The sequence below is a fragment of the Dendropsophus ebraccatus genome, chromosome 3 (assembly GCF_027789765.1).
Source record: "Dendropsophus ebraccatus isolate aDenEbr1 chromosome 3, aDenEbr1.pat, whole genome shotgun sequence".
Taxonomy (NCBI): domain Eukaryota; kingdom Metazoa; phylum Chordata; class Amphibia; order Anura; family Hylidae; genus Dendropsophus; species Dendropsophus ebraccatus.
Window position 1 is genome coordinate 171,403,305 of NC_091456.1, and position 12,895 is coordinate 171,416,199.

Here is a 12,895-nt window from a genome sequence, read left to right on the forward strand (position 1 = left end):
ACAATTCTTATCTCGGCCACAGATGTCAGCAGAGAGCACTGTGTTAGGCTGAAAATAAAACATTTCCTGCAGGACATACAGCAGCTAATAAGTATGGGAAGACTTGAGATTTTTTAATAGAAGTAAATTACAAAGCGATATAACTTTCCGACACCAGTTGATTTGAAAGAAAAAGATTTTCGCTGGACAACCCCGTTAATTCTCCACACAAATGGGTTGTACAAGGTTAGAAACCTATGGCGGCAAACAGCGCCACCCCTGTACACAGGCTGGATGAGGCATTACAGATCAGTTCTATAAAGCAAAGAAACCCAGAACTGATCAGCACCTCCAAAACCCATCACACAACCAATCACAGCTCAGCTATCATCTCATAGTCTTCTCTTCTATTCAGACTGCATGGTCATTGGTTGCTATAGGCAACAAGGAAACGTTCTCATAGCCATTTTTCATACATCTTTGGCAGGAAGGGGTTAAGAAAATTTTAAAAAGTGGGAAAAAAAGAAAAACAGTTGGCCATAGCAACCTATCACGTTGCTGCTTTTATTTTTCAAAGAAATAAGAGCTAAAATCTGATTGGCTGTATGGTTTCTTTTGGTAAATGTCAGCTATTACACGACATGACCAGGAGGGGGAGCCTGTGCTCTGTTTCCCTCACACCTGTACAGCACCTGAGAATGCTTCTAGCCCTGGCTGTGACGTCACTTCCGCTATCTTCCCAGTCTCCTCCCCTCTCTCCAAGTTGGTGCCACATCCTCTAGTGACGTCAGCGGGAGCCGCCATCTTGGCCCGATCACCGACCAGCAGCTTGTTCCTGCAGCACCGGAGAGGCAGCGGGGGGGAAGGAGCGGGGCCTGATGTGCTGGGCCTGGGCCTGCAGATAGCGCTCCCCGCCCCCACTACACCGTGTGACCGTACCGTGCAGACATGACGTCCGTCACCCAGCGCAACTCCGGCCTAGTGCAGCGCCGCACCGAGGCCTCCCGCAGCGACCGGGACAAGACGGCCGAGGGCCAGAACGAGGAGAGGGAGCGGGACGAGCAGGAGGACGAGGACCGGGCCGGGGACAAGGAGGCCAGGCTCACCCTGATGGAGGAGGTGCTGCTGCTCGGCCTCAAGGACAGGGAGGTGAGGCTCCGGCTCCGGGGAATGTCGCAGGGAAATGTCGCCCGGGGGCCTCACTCTCCCGCTCGTTGCTGGTTATTTCCTGCCCTCTGTCAGGTTTCTGTAGGTTTCCTATAGGGTCTCCGGCTCCTGATCACATTGGGGGCTTTGTGATGGTTTCCATTGTTTCCAGGTCAGGAATTGCGCCCTAGTCCTATTGTGAGTAGAGAAAATCCCTGGCAGGGTCTCCAAACACCACCGACCACCTGGACGTGAATGGCGGCTAAGTAACGGGGGCCACTTCATCGGTCGCCAATACGTATAGGGCACGTTTTCCTGTCAGTTGTTGCGAAACTACAACTCCCAGCATGCACGTACATCCTATCGCTACCCAGCCATGGTGGGAGTTGTAGTCTTCTTACATCAGGGCAGCCTGATGGGGGAGAACATGGATGTAAACAATGAAGATGGAGACCACCACCAAGTGGCTGTAGAGCTTATTAGGGTCATGTGACTCCTGTATACAGAGACCTGTCTGGCTGTCATGTGACCTGTCACTAAGTGGCTACCGAGCTCATTAGGGTCATGTGACTCCTGTATATGGAGACCTGTCTGGCTGTCATGTGACCTGTCACTAAGTGGCTACCAAGCTCATAAGGGTCATGTGACTCCTGTATACGGAGACCTGTCTAGCTGTCATGTGACCTGTCACTAAGTGGCTATAGAGCTCATAAGGGTCATGTGACTCCTGGAAAGAAGACCTGTCTGGCTGTCATGTGACCTGTCACCAAGTGGCTATCAACTCACTAGAGTCATGTGATAACGGATGGAGTTCTGCCTGGCTGTCATGTGACCCACCACCAAGTGGCTGTAGAACAGGAATAAGGAACCTTCAGCTGTTTCAAAACTACAATTCCCATCATGCCTGGACAGCCAAAGGTTCATTTTGGCTGTCCAGGCATGATGGGGAGTGTAGTTTTGCAACAGATGGAGGAATGAAGGTTCCCTTATGGTCATGTGACCACTGGATGTTTTTTTTTAACCTCTTACACTCGTGGTTGCTTTTATATTGGGGTAACCCCTTAAAGAGAGTTTCTCTAAAAATTGTCTGCAACCTGACTAAAAACATAAAATAAAGCTAACCATCCCCTGCTGCAGACGCTCGTGTTGTAGAGATGTCATGTCCATTGCTCACATGATGCTGCAGCCAATCGCCGGCCTCATTGGTTTCTCCCTGTGTTTGGCCTAGGATTGGCTGCAGAGTCACATGAGCAATTTACATGATGTCATGACTGCGGACGTGAGTTGTACAGGTTGTATGTCTGGATGCAGTCAGCCCAACAGCTAATCCCGGCTCTGTGTTGGGATGTCACCTATATACCGTCACTGACGGATACCGGATGATGTGCTGCCTTGGCTATGGGGTTCCAAACTATTAACACGGCTGTCAGGGCATGATGGGAGTTGTAGTTTTTGAGCAGCCAGAGCAGCACTGATCTTAGAGGAACGGACTATGCCCTATAAGGGCCTAAAACGTTGATGTAAATCCACGTCATCCAGGATGCTGTCACTTTAAATTGTCGCTCTGTGTCCAGGGGATGAGCGGCACTGTGCGAGCGTGGGTGTCCAGGGGATGAGCGGTGGCACTGTGCCGGCGTGGGTGTCCAGGGGATAAGTAGCGGCACTGTGCTGGCGTGGGTGTCCAGGGGATGAGCAGCGGCACTATGCCGGCGTGGGTGTCCAGGGGATGAGCAGCGGCACTATGCCGGCGCGGGTGTCCAGGGGATGAGCAGCGGCACTATGCCGGCGTGGGTGTCCAGGGGATGAGCGGCGGCACTGTGCCGGCGTGGGTGTCCAGGGGATAAGTAGCGGCACTGTGCTGGCGTCGGTGTCCAGGGGATGAGCAGCGGCATTGTGCCGGCGTGGGTGTCCAGGGGATAAGTAGCAACACTGTGCCGGCGTGGGTGTCCAGGGGATGAGCAGCGGCACTGTGCCGGCGTGGGTGTCCAGGGGATTAGCAGCTGCACTGTGCCGGCGTGGGTGTCCAGGGGATAAGTGGCGGCACTGTGTCGGTGTGGGTGTCCAGGGGATGAGCGGCGGCACTGTGCCGGCGTGGGTGTCCAGGGGATGAGCAGCGGCACTGTGCTGGAGGGGGTCAGCCTTCTGTATGTTATACCAGGTAAACTCCATCACATTGGCAGCTGCTTTACATGCAGTTCCCTCATCTATGGTGACGGCACGTTCCCTGTCAGCGGATTATAGTCTGTTCCAGGTAGCTGCAAGTACTGATCTATAGTCAGGCTCCAGGAGATTACCTGTATCATGTATAGCGCTACCACCTGTCCTCCTAATACCAGTGCACTGGATAAAGGTTAGTAATATGAGCCATACCTCAGTCGTCTTATACTGCGGATGCTAAGACAGAGGTACTGTTTATATCTACATATGTCGCAGTTGACGTACCCGTGCATTGTGCAGCATATGGGACTTCTGTGCATCCATACAGCACATTCAGGGGGACATTCACACATTCAGTATTTACTGAACCTTTGAATGCTAAAAAATGTGAATTATAAGAAAAAAAACAAAAACATACTATGTTCACACAGGCCTGAAATGTTGCAGATTTCTTGACCTATTGAAGTTACTGATCTCATATTGATGGCGTTATTGGAAAATTTACTGAACTACCCCTTTAACTTTATTACCTATAGTGTGTGAGTGGAGATGATCTCCCTGGCCGGGCTGTTGGCACATAGTTGTACATACTTGTCATCCGGATCATGTTACACATTCTTGTGGGTTAGTTGGACTCGCTGCGGATCTTGTAGTATAATGTATGGCAGAATACCAGGTTCTCTGAACAGTTGGGCACTTCATAAACAGAGACAACGTAAGATTGATATGTCGGCTGACATCATCTATCATATATAAGGTTGTGTTCACACTGTGCTGCTGGTATACACTGATCAGCGTATAGTCCTTGTATACAGCAGTGACTGTCATGTTTGTAGCTGCAGGCCTGGGATTTTTTCTCCAGGAAGTGACTAGACAGCAAGATAAGGAGAACAAGGCGATTCCTCTTCAGCAGCGGCGGCTGTCAAAGTGCCCTCACAGCTATTGTTCACTCCGGCGGCTGCCTAGCAACCTGCGAAGGTGACCATGCTGGATGTGTATTACACTGGTGTGCAGATCACTATGACTATTCTGCCCCCGCCCGCAGCTCTTCTCTGTAAGAAGAAAGAATAGCTCCATGGCAGGGGGATTCTTTATTACACCTCCTTGTATCTATAGAATAGATGTCATCTGCTTATAGCTCTTTATGACCCTGTTCACATCAGAATTGTAGCTTCCATTATAAAGGGAAGCAACAATGTTCTGCCAGACTCATCGCACAAGGACTGACAGCGCCTGAAAGACCCCGCTGTGACCGAGGAGCCTTAGATTATAAATACTGTGCTCTAATTATATCATTTCTATTATACTCCAGAGCTGCACTCATTATTCTGCTGGTGGGGTCACTGTGTACATACTTTATATTATTTATCCTGTACTGGTCCTGAGTTACATCCTGTATTATACTCCAGAGCTGCACTCACTATTCTGCTGTGGGGTCACTGTACATGCATTACATTACTTATCCTGTACTGATCCTGAGTTACATCCTGTATTATACTCCAGAGCTGTACTTACTATTCTGCTGGTGGGGGTCACTGTGTACATACTTTATATTATTTATCCTGTACTGGTCCTGAGTTACATCCTGTATTATACTCCAGAGCTGCACTCACTATTCTGCTGGTGGGGTCATTGTGTACATACTTTATATTATTTATCCTGTACTGGTCCTGAGTTACATCCTGTATTATACTCCAGAGCTGCACTCACTATTCTGCTGTGGGGTCACTGTACATGCATTACATTACTTATCCTGTACTGATCCTGAGTTACATCCTGTATTATACTCCAGAGCTGTACTTACTATTCTGCTGGTGGGGTCACTGTGTACATACTTTATATTATTTATCCTGTACTGGTCCTGAGTTACATCCTGTATTATACTCCAGAGCTGCACTCACTATTCTGCTGGTAGGGTCACTGTGTACATACATTACATTACTTATCCTGTACTGATCCTGAGTTACATCCTGTCCCGAGAGCTGCGCTCACTATTCTGCTGGAGACATTTAGCCAGTAAAAATGCTCAGAGATTTCAGCTCTGAAGTCTGCAGAATTTGAATAAGAGCCCTATTACATGGAGTTAAAATTGTCCGATTATCACTCTGTGTAATAGAGACAACGATTATCGGCTGATAGTGTCTTTAGGTCCGGACCTAAAATCTTCATCCCCGACAGCACATAACTACATGTAATAGCGATAGGCGCCAACAGCTAACGATTAAGTAAACTGCTATACCTCACCTCTCAGCGCTCCCACTCTTCTCCTACCCTCGGCTGTCACTCCCAGCTGTCCCGGACAGTGATTGGCTGAGCGGCCTGACTGAGCTGACACCCTGAAGCTGCAGCCGCAGCATCTGGAGTGAAAGCAGAGGGCAGGAGAAGACCCAGGAGCGTGGAGAGGTGAGGTATAACAGTTCAGGGCAAGGGCTGCACAGACATCACTAACAATGTCCATGCAGCCCTTGGTAAACGATAATCAAGCCATGTAGTCTTAGTAAATGAGTGCGAGGACTTTGTCCTGGACTGTGAAGGTAACATCCGGAACCGAGGGGCAGCGTGACAGCTTACACCATTGTATATAGACACCTGCGCAAAGGAGGACTGGAAAAAGCTGCTCCTCTTGACCATAGAGATGAGCTGCAGGGAACATGCTCTACCACCCATCCATTTACACTCCTTCCCATGGCTGTGCAATTGGAGAGTACACATTGCTTAGAATGGCAGGAACCTCAGTAGTCAGACATTTATCAGCACTCCTGTGGGTAACTGATAGGCTCAGAGGAGAAAACCCCTTTAAAGGGAACCATTCACCCCGTGGCCCCCGTTAGAAACAGACATACAGTAACATAAAGGTCAATATACTTACCACATCGCTCCCGGTCCCGTCCCGGATCCCGTTGTTGACACGGAGAAATCGCCGATTCTTCTTCTCCCGCCCATTATGGTAATGAGCTGAGATGAGTCCAACGTCCATAGGAAACGACGGACGAGTCCAACTTATTCATGAGGTCCTCTTCTCGTCGCCGCCCATCCACGCCTCCTGGAACTTGATTGACGTCTTCAGTCTTCAGTCTTCTGCCGAATTCCCGCGCAGGCGCCGTTGCGATGGTCTCGTCACCTCTTCTGCGCCTGCGCGGTAAACAGGATACGTGTTCGAGCCAATCGGCGCACGCGCAGTAAACAGTGAAGCTGCGGAGCGGCTTCAATTGTGAACTGCGCATGCGCCGAAAACGACTGTCACGGCGCCTGCGCGGGATCCGGCGAGAAGATAGAAGACGAGGAGGAAGAAGATCCGGCGTCAATCAAGTGTCGGAGGCGGGGAGAAGGCTGGACTTCGGGCCGGCGGCGCTCATTACCATAATGGGCGCGAGAAGAAGAATCGGCGATTTCTCCGTGTCAACAACGGGATCCGGGACGGGACCGGGAGCGATGTGGTAAGTATATTGACCTTTATGTTACTGTATGTCTGTTTCTAACGGGGGCCACGGGGTGAATGGTTCCCTTTAAGGATAGATAATGTATATATAGATAGATATTATGCGCACAGGTCATATTATACTGCAGCATGCAGACAGCAGATACCGGAGTGACTGCCTTGGGTCCCTTTCCTGCACCTATTCATTTACAGTAAGACTGTACGCCACACTACTCTGCGTACTGTATATAATCCTGAGCGTGTTGTTGAAGCGCCTGGTGTACAGGACATAAGATTAGCATGGTGACTGTATAAGAAGTCCTGGATGAGACACCTGCATAGGGCTGTCACTACTTCTGTGTATTTTCCATATAGAAGCCATTGGTTACACAGTCTTATGTGCTTTCTCTCTAGGGTTACACATCATTCTGGAATGACTGTATATCTGCCGGTCTACGAGGATGCATGCTGATCGAGCTGGCGTTCAGAGGGCGTATCGCTCTAGAAGCTGGAGGAATGAGGCGTAAGAGTCTCCTAGCAAGAAAGGTAGGAATGATCCCCATAGAGAGATCCCTCCGATGTCTGCACTTAGTATAGTGTGTGGACAGCTTTACCTCCTTTACATTTGCCTCTGACAGAGCGTCCATGCTTTTTTCTTTTTTGTTAATTACCTTTGTACATTGATCCATTGTTTTATATGTTTTACTCCTGTTACTGTAAAGAACTCCCCTCCTTGATAGTTGCCTTTTGTTCACACATTATATTTTTGAATTCACAAACTTTCTGCTGCTCATTTTGCCGTTAATACTAAAACACTCCGATTCTGAAAATATTCATCCAGGATTAGAAAAAACAGTGCCACCCCTTGTCCTCAGGTTGTGTGTGGCATTACAATTCAGCTCCATTGACTTTAATGGATTTGAGCTGCAACTCATGTAGACTTTAATGGATTTGAGCTGCAACTTTTACATGTAGAGATAAATCACTTAAGCGCGCGTTTAGTGAACCAATTTCATGAATTCATTAATGTGATGGTAAATATACTCGTAATTGCGTTTGTATCTATATACTCTATTTAGTGATGAGTGTATACACTGAAAGACTTGAACAATTAACAATGCTTGAGGTCAGCAGATGCCATCAACCACCTACAAAGTTTGATTATTGACACGTTTACACCAGAAGATTAGCACTTAAGTTTAACGTTTACCAATTTTTTTTTTTGTGACGATAATCGGCCTTTGTAAAAGGCCTTTAAAGGAGAAGTCTGGCGAAAATTTTTATTAAAGTATTGTATTGCCCCCCCAAAAGTTAAACAAATCACCAATATACACTTGTTACAGGAAATGCTTATAAAGTGATTTTTTTCCTGCACTTACTAATGCATCAAGGCTTCACTTCCTGGATAACATGGTGATGTCACTTCCTGGATAACATGGTGATGTCACTTCCTGGATAACATGGTGATGTCACGACCCGCCTCCCAGAGCTGTGCGGGCTGTGGCTGCTGGAGAGGATAATGGCAGAGGGATGCTCAGTGTCCCTGCAATGCCCTGTGTCCCTCAGTGTCCCCCTGCCATCATCCTCTCCAGCAGCCACAGCCCGCACAGCTCTGGGAGTCGGGTCGTGACATCACCATGTTATCCAGGAAGTGACATCACCATGTTATCCAGGAAGTGACATCACCATGTTATCCAGGAAGTGACATCACCATGTTATCCAGGAAGTGAAGCCTTGATGCAGTAGTAAGTGCAGGAAAGAAAGCACTTTATGTGCATTTCCCATAATGAGTGTATATTGGTGATTTGTATAACTTTTTGGGGGGCAATACAACACCTTAATAAAAATCTTTGCCGGACTTCTCCTTTAAGTGAGACTCCTTTGGTTACTAGTGATGCTAGAATGTTTTGCAATGAACACCGGGCGATGGCCTTTCTATTTTCTACGCTGTGGTGTGAATAATCCCAAATGTTAAGTTTGAGTGTTTGTCTTGCTGCAGGTTATCTGTAAATCCGATGCCCCGACAGGCGATGTTATGCTCGATGAAGCCTTAAAACACATAAAAGAAACCCCAACACCAGAGACGGTGCAGAGCTGGATTGAACTTCTTAGCGGTACGTGGCCATGTTTCCTCTTTAGACACTGTGGAGGGATTATTCTGCCACTGTAGCATTCATAGATTCCCTCACAGATGTCTGTCAATGATTCACACAGGAAGTTTCTTTTGCATGCTCGCTCGCTTTCTTGCTCGCTCCGAGTAGAATAGCTTTACTTAGTATATCGCTGATGGCTAAAAGAGCAGAGAATTACAAGCTGTCTATAGAGTGGTCTTAACAGTTAATCTGGTCCTGTGACTTATGCAGCCACAGGAAGTTTCTCTTAAACTCGCTTGCTCTCTTGCACGCTAAGAGAATAGCTTTACCTAGTATATATCTGATGTCTAGAAGAACAAGGAATTACAAGCGGTCTATAGAATGACCCTACCAGTTAATCTGGTGGTGTAATTTCTGGAGCCTCAGCAATGATTCACACAGAAAGTTTCTTTTGCACCCTCGCTCGCTTTCTTGCACGCTCTCTTGCACGCACACTCGCTCTCTTGTACGCACGCTCAGAGCTACCCTACCAGTTAATCTGGTCTGGTGATTTCACACAGGAAGTTCCTCTTACACACTCTCTTGCACGCTCGCTCTATCGCTCACACTCTGTCGCATTCTTGCTCTCTTGCACTGTATTTAGAGTAGAAATGTGTTATAAATAGAGATGAGTGAACCTGGAGCATGCTCAAGTCTATCCGAACCCGAACTTTCAGCATTTGATTAGCGGTGGCTGCTGAAGTTGGATAAAGCTCTAAGGTTATGTGAAAATCATGGATATAGTCATTGGCTGTATCCATGTTTTCCAGACAACCTTAGAGCTTTATCCAAGTTCGGCAGCTCCAGCTAATCAAATACCGACCGTTCGGGTTCAGATCGACTCGAACCCGAACCCGGTTCGCTCATCTGTAGTTATAAAGTCTCATCTGATGCCTATACTTATGATAAAATTCCATTATTGAACCTTTCAGGTGAGACCTGGAACCCGTTGAAGCTTCACTTTCAGTTACGTAATGTTCGTGAACGTCTGGCTAAGAATCTGGTGGAAAAAGGCGTCCTGACGACGGAGAAACAAAATTTCCTGCTGTTCGACATGACCACGCACCCGCTGACCAACAACAACATCAAGCAGCGTCTCATCAAGAGAGTGCAGGAGGCCGTTCTGGACAAGTGGGTGAAGGATCCTCATCGTATGGACAAGCGCTTGCTGGCCCTTATCTACCTAGCCCATTCCTCAGATGTCATCGAGAACGCGTTTGCTCCGCTTCTAGACGACCAATATGACTTGGCCATGAAGAGAGTCAGACAGCTCCTTGATCTAGACCCAGAAGTGGAGGCCATGAAGCCCAACGCTAATGAAATCCTATGGGCCGTTGTGTCCACCTTTACCAAGTGATAAAATAACGAAACCCAAACCAGCGGACTGGAGCGATTCATTAAGTAAAACCAGTTGTGTCTGCTCAACATTTTCAGTAATTTTGCTTTTTGACTCACCAGAGAACGGTGCAAGACGCGTTCCTGTTCAGAGAGAGAGAGATTACTTCTTATTGCCATATTGGCATTCCAGTACTCCTTAAGTTTGTGCACCTCACAGACCTACGTTTCGGCTCCGCTGATCCGGATGCACGCAGGATTTTGCTTTTTTTTTTTTTTTTGCCTTTTCATTTTGGCACGGTGGTTTACAGATCCTGCTGAAACGCGTCTCACAAAAAGGCCTTTCAGTCACCAAAGTTTGTCGCTCTGTCCCATTTCTCCTAATTTTACACCAATTTCAGAATAAAAACTTTTTAGCCTTTTTTTTTTTTTCTCTCCCTCTTTTTTAGCTGCATATTTGGCACTTGCTCCTCCTCCACCTCCTGTAAATTTACAAGAATCAGATTTATTTTAATTGTTTCCCGTGGAGAAGTCCAGTGTTTTTTTTTTTTTTGGAAGCCATTTGGGGGGATGGGGGAACATTCCATTAAATAGTGTAAATAGATAAAGTTGTATAGTTAAAAAAAAAAAAAATTGAACAAAAAAAAATCCCTTAAGTATTTTGGATGTGCACCCGACGTCTGGCCCAATCTCTTGCACATTGTTAGGCTCCGATCTGCGGGTTATGCATCACATACAGAGAACTGTGAACCACAGTTGCTATGCTACACGTATCATGGTAATGTTCGCATGTAGCTGTAGCGCCATCGTCCTGTTACATAATGATTTTTATTTTTTTTCTCCACTTTTTGTATTTGATTTTTTTTTTGTTACTTTGTGACCATTACAGCTTTGAGGTGCAATGATTTTTGTATTTAATGTCCTGGATCTCACATACATGGTGTCCTCTGTATAGGCTGAAACACAATCAGACGGTCAGTCCTTATTCCTGGTGCATGAGCGTGTTCGCAACTACAGATTCTTATCACACGGAATCCAACAAAACTTCTGATAACTCTAATTCCTTTTTTTGTTTTGTTTTGTTTTTTTACCTATATAAATGTGTGTATGTAAAATTCAGCTGCTTAGCACATTAATGTTGGAGCTCAGTGTTGCCTGTCACATTTCTTCCATAGTTTTGGCTCTGTACATAGAATGACCCCCACCCGCTGTCTGTGGGATTTGTACATGTAGTCACAGGAGCAGCACAGTAAAGGGGGGTGTATAGGCAGATGATAACCGAGAGCAACAAATACAGACAGGAGAAGGTATGACGATTGTTGCCATGGTCGGATTCCCTCTGTATACTAGCTTTTTATTATACGGTAAATAAACTATGATCTTTAAAGTGCCTGAAACTGCTGATTTCTGTGTCTTTTTAAGCCTTTAATCCGCTGTTCTATCTGTACAGTAGGAGGGAGCCCTGAAGTGTGTGGTCAGTTCTGTAGGTTGTTTAGAAAACATTTGTTTTTGGTTACTGCCATGGAGCTATATGCTGTGGCTTCATAGACATAAACCTCTTCCTTGTTTTAAAAAAAACAGCGCCACGCTTGTCCTCGGGTCGAGTGTGGTGGAACAAATTTCCTCTATTCACTTAAAGGGAACCAATCAACACGATTGGGAAAAGGTATTTCTTAATTGGGTGTGCGAGGCCAGGAGGTGTGGCCTAGTTATCTGACTAGACACTGCTCTCTGTCAGCGGGCTCTGTGGGAATGATTGACACTACGGGTCTCTATGCCTGTCAATCATCCCCACAATGCATGCCGGGACTAGTCATAGATGGCTCCCTGGCCTGATGACTAGTTGCCACCCTTCTCCTGGCCTCATACACCCGATGAAAACTACCTTTTCCCCGTCTAAAGCTACTGCCGCAGACACAGCTGGTAGCCTCGGGGAGCAGCACAGTAGAGCCATACTGTGCAACTGGGAACCATATCTGCTCAATCGTGATGATTGGTTCCCTTTAAATGAAACAAAGATGCAGTACCACACAATGTCCTGGTGCTGGGTAACCCTTTTAAGGCCTTTTGTAAATCACTTAAAGGAGAAGTCCGGCGAAAATTTTTATTAAAGTATTGTATTGCCCCCCAAAAGTTATACAAATCCCCAATATACACTTATTACAGGAAATGCACATAAAGTGCTTTTTTTTCCCTGCACTTACTACTGCATCAAAGCTTCACTTCCTGGATAACATGGTGATGTCACTTCCTGGATAACATGGCGATGTCACAACCCGACTCCCAGAGCTGTGCGGGCTGTGGCTGCTGGAGAGGATGATGGCAGGGAGACACTGAGGGGCACAGGGCACTGGAGGGACACTGACCATCCCTCTGCCATCATCCTCTCCAGCAGCCACAGCCCGCACAACTCTGGGAGTCTGGTCATGACGTCACTATTTTATCCAGGAAGTGACGTCACCATGTTATCCAGGAAGTGACATCACATGTTATCCAGGAAGTGATTCCTTGATGCAGTAGTAAGTGCAGGGAAAAAAGCACATTATAAGCATTTCCCGTAATAAGTGTATATTGGTGATTTGTATAACTTTTTTTGGGGCAATACAATACTTTAATAAAAATTTTTGCCGGACTTCTCCTTTAGAGTGCCTTCATACATACCGGATCCACAGCTGACTTGCCGCGAAATCCGCTGCGGATCCATGTAGTGTAAAGGTCTATGGGTTAC

At 46.8% G+C, this 12,895-nt stretch overlaps 1 protein-coding gene across 1 annotated transcript; it reads left to right on the forward strand.

The window, feature by feature from the left end:
• The first annotated feature begins 726 nt into the window (after positions 1-726).
• GOLPH3 (golgi phosphoprotein 3) lies at positions 727-11,564 on the forward strand. Its single transcript, XM_069963137.1, has 4 exons — positions 727-1,128; positions 7,115-7,246; positions 8,700-8,814; positions 9,765-11,564. The coding sequence occupies exons 1-4, from the start codon at positions 928-930 to the stop codon at positions 10,187-10,189; spliced, it is 873 nt and encodes a 290-aa protein (XP_069819238.1). The 5' UTR covers positions 727-927; the 3' UTR covers positions 10,190-11,564.
• The last annotated feature ends 1,331 nt before the right edge of the window (positions 11,565-12,895 follow it).

Excerpts from the sequence above, each read along its gene's own strand:
- GOLPH3 (XM_069963137.1), top strand. The coding sequence starts at position 928 with ATGACGTCCGTCACCCAGCGCAACTCCGGCCTAGTGCAGCGCCGCACC. Across the intron at positions 1,129-7,114 it reads TCGGCCTCAAGGACAGGGAG|GGTTACACATCATTCTGGAA; the intron begins GTGAGGCTCCGG and ends CTTTCTCTCTAG. Across the intron at positions 8,815-9,764 it reads CTGGATTGAACTTCTTAGCG|GTGAGACCTGGAACCCGTTG; the intron begins GTACGTGGCCAT and ends TGAACCTTTCAG.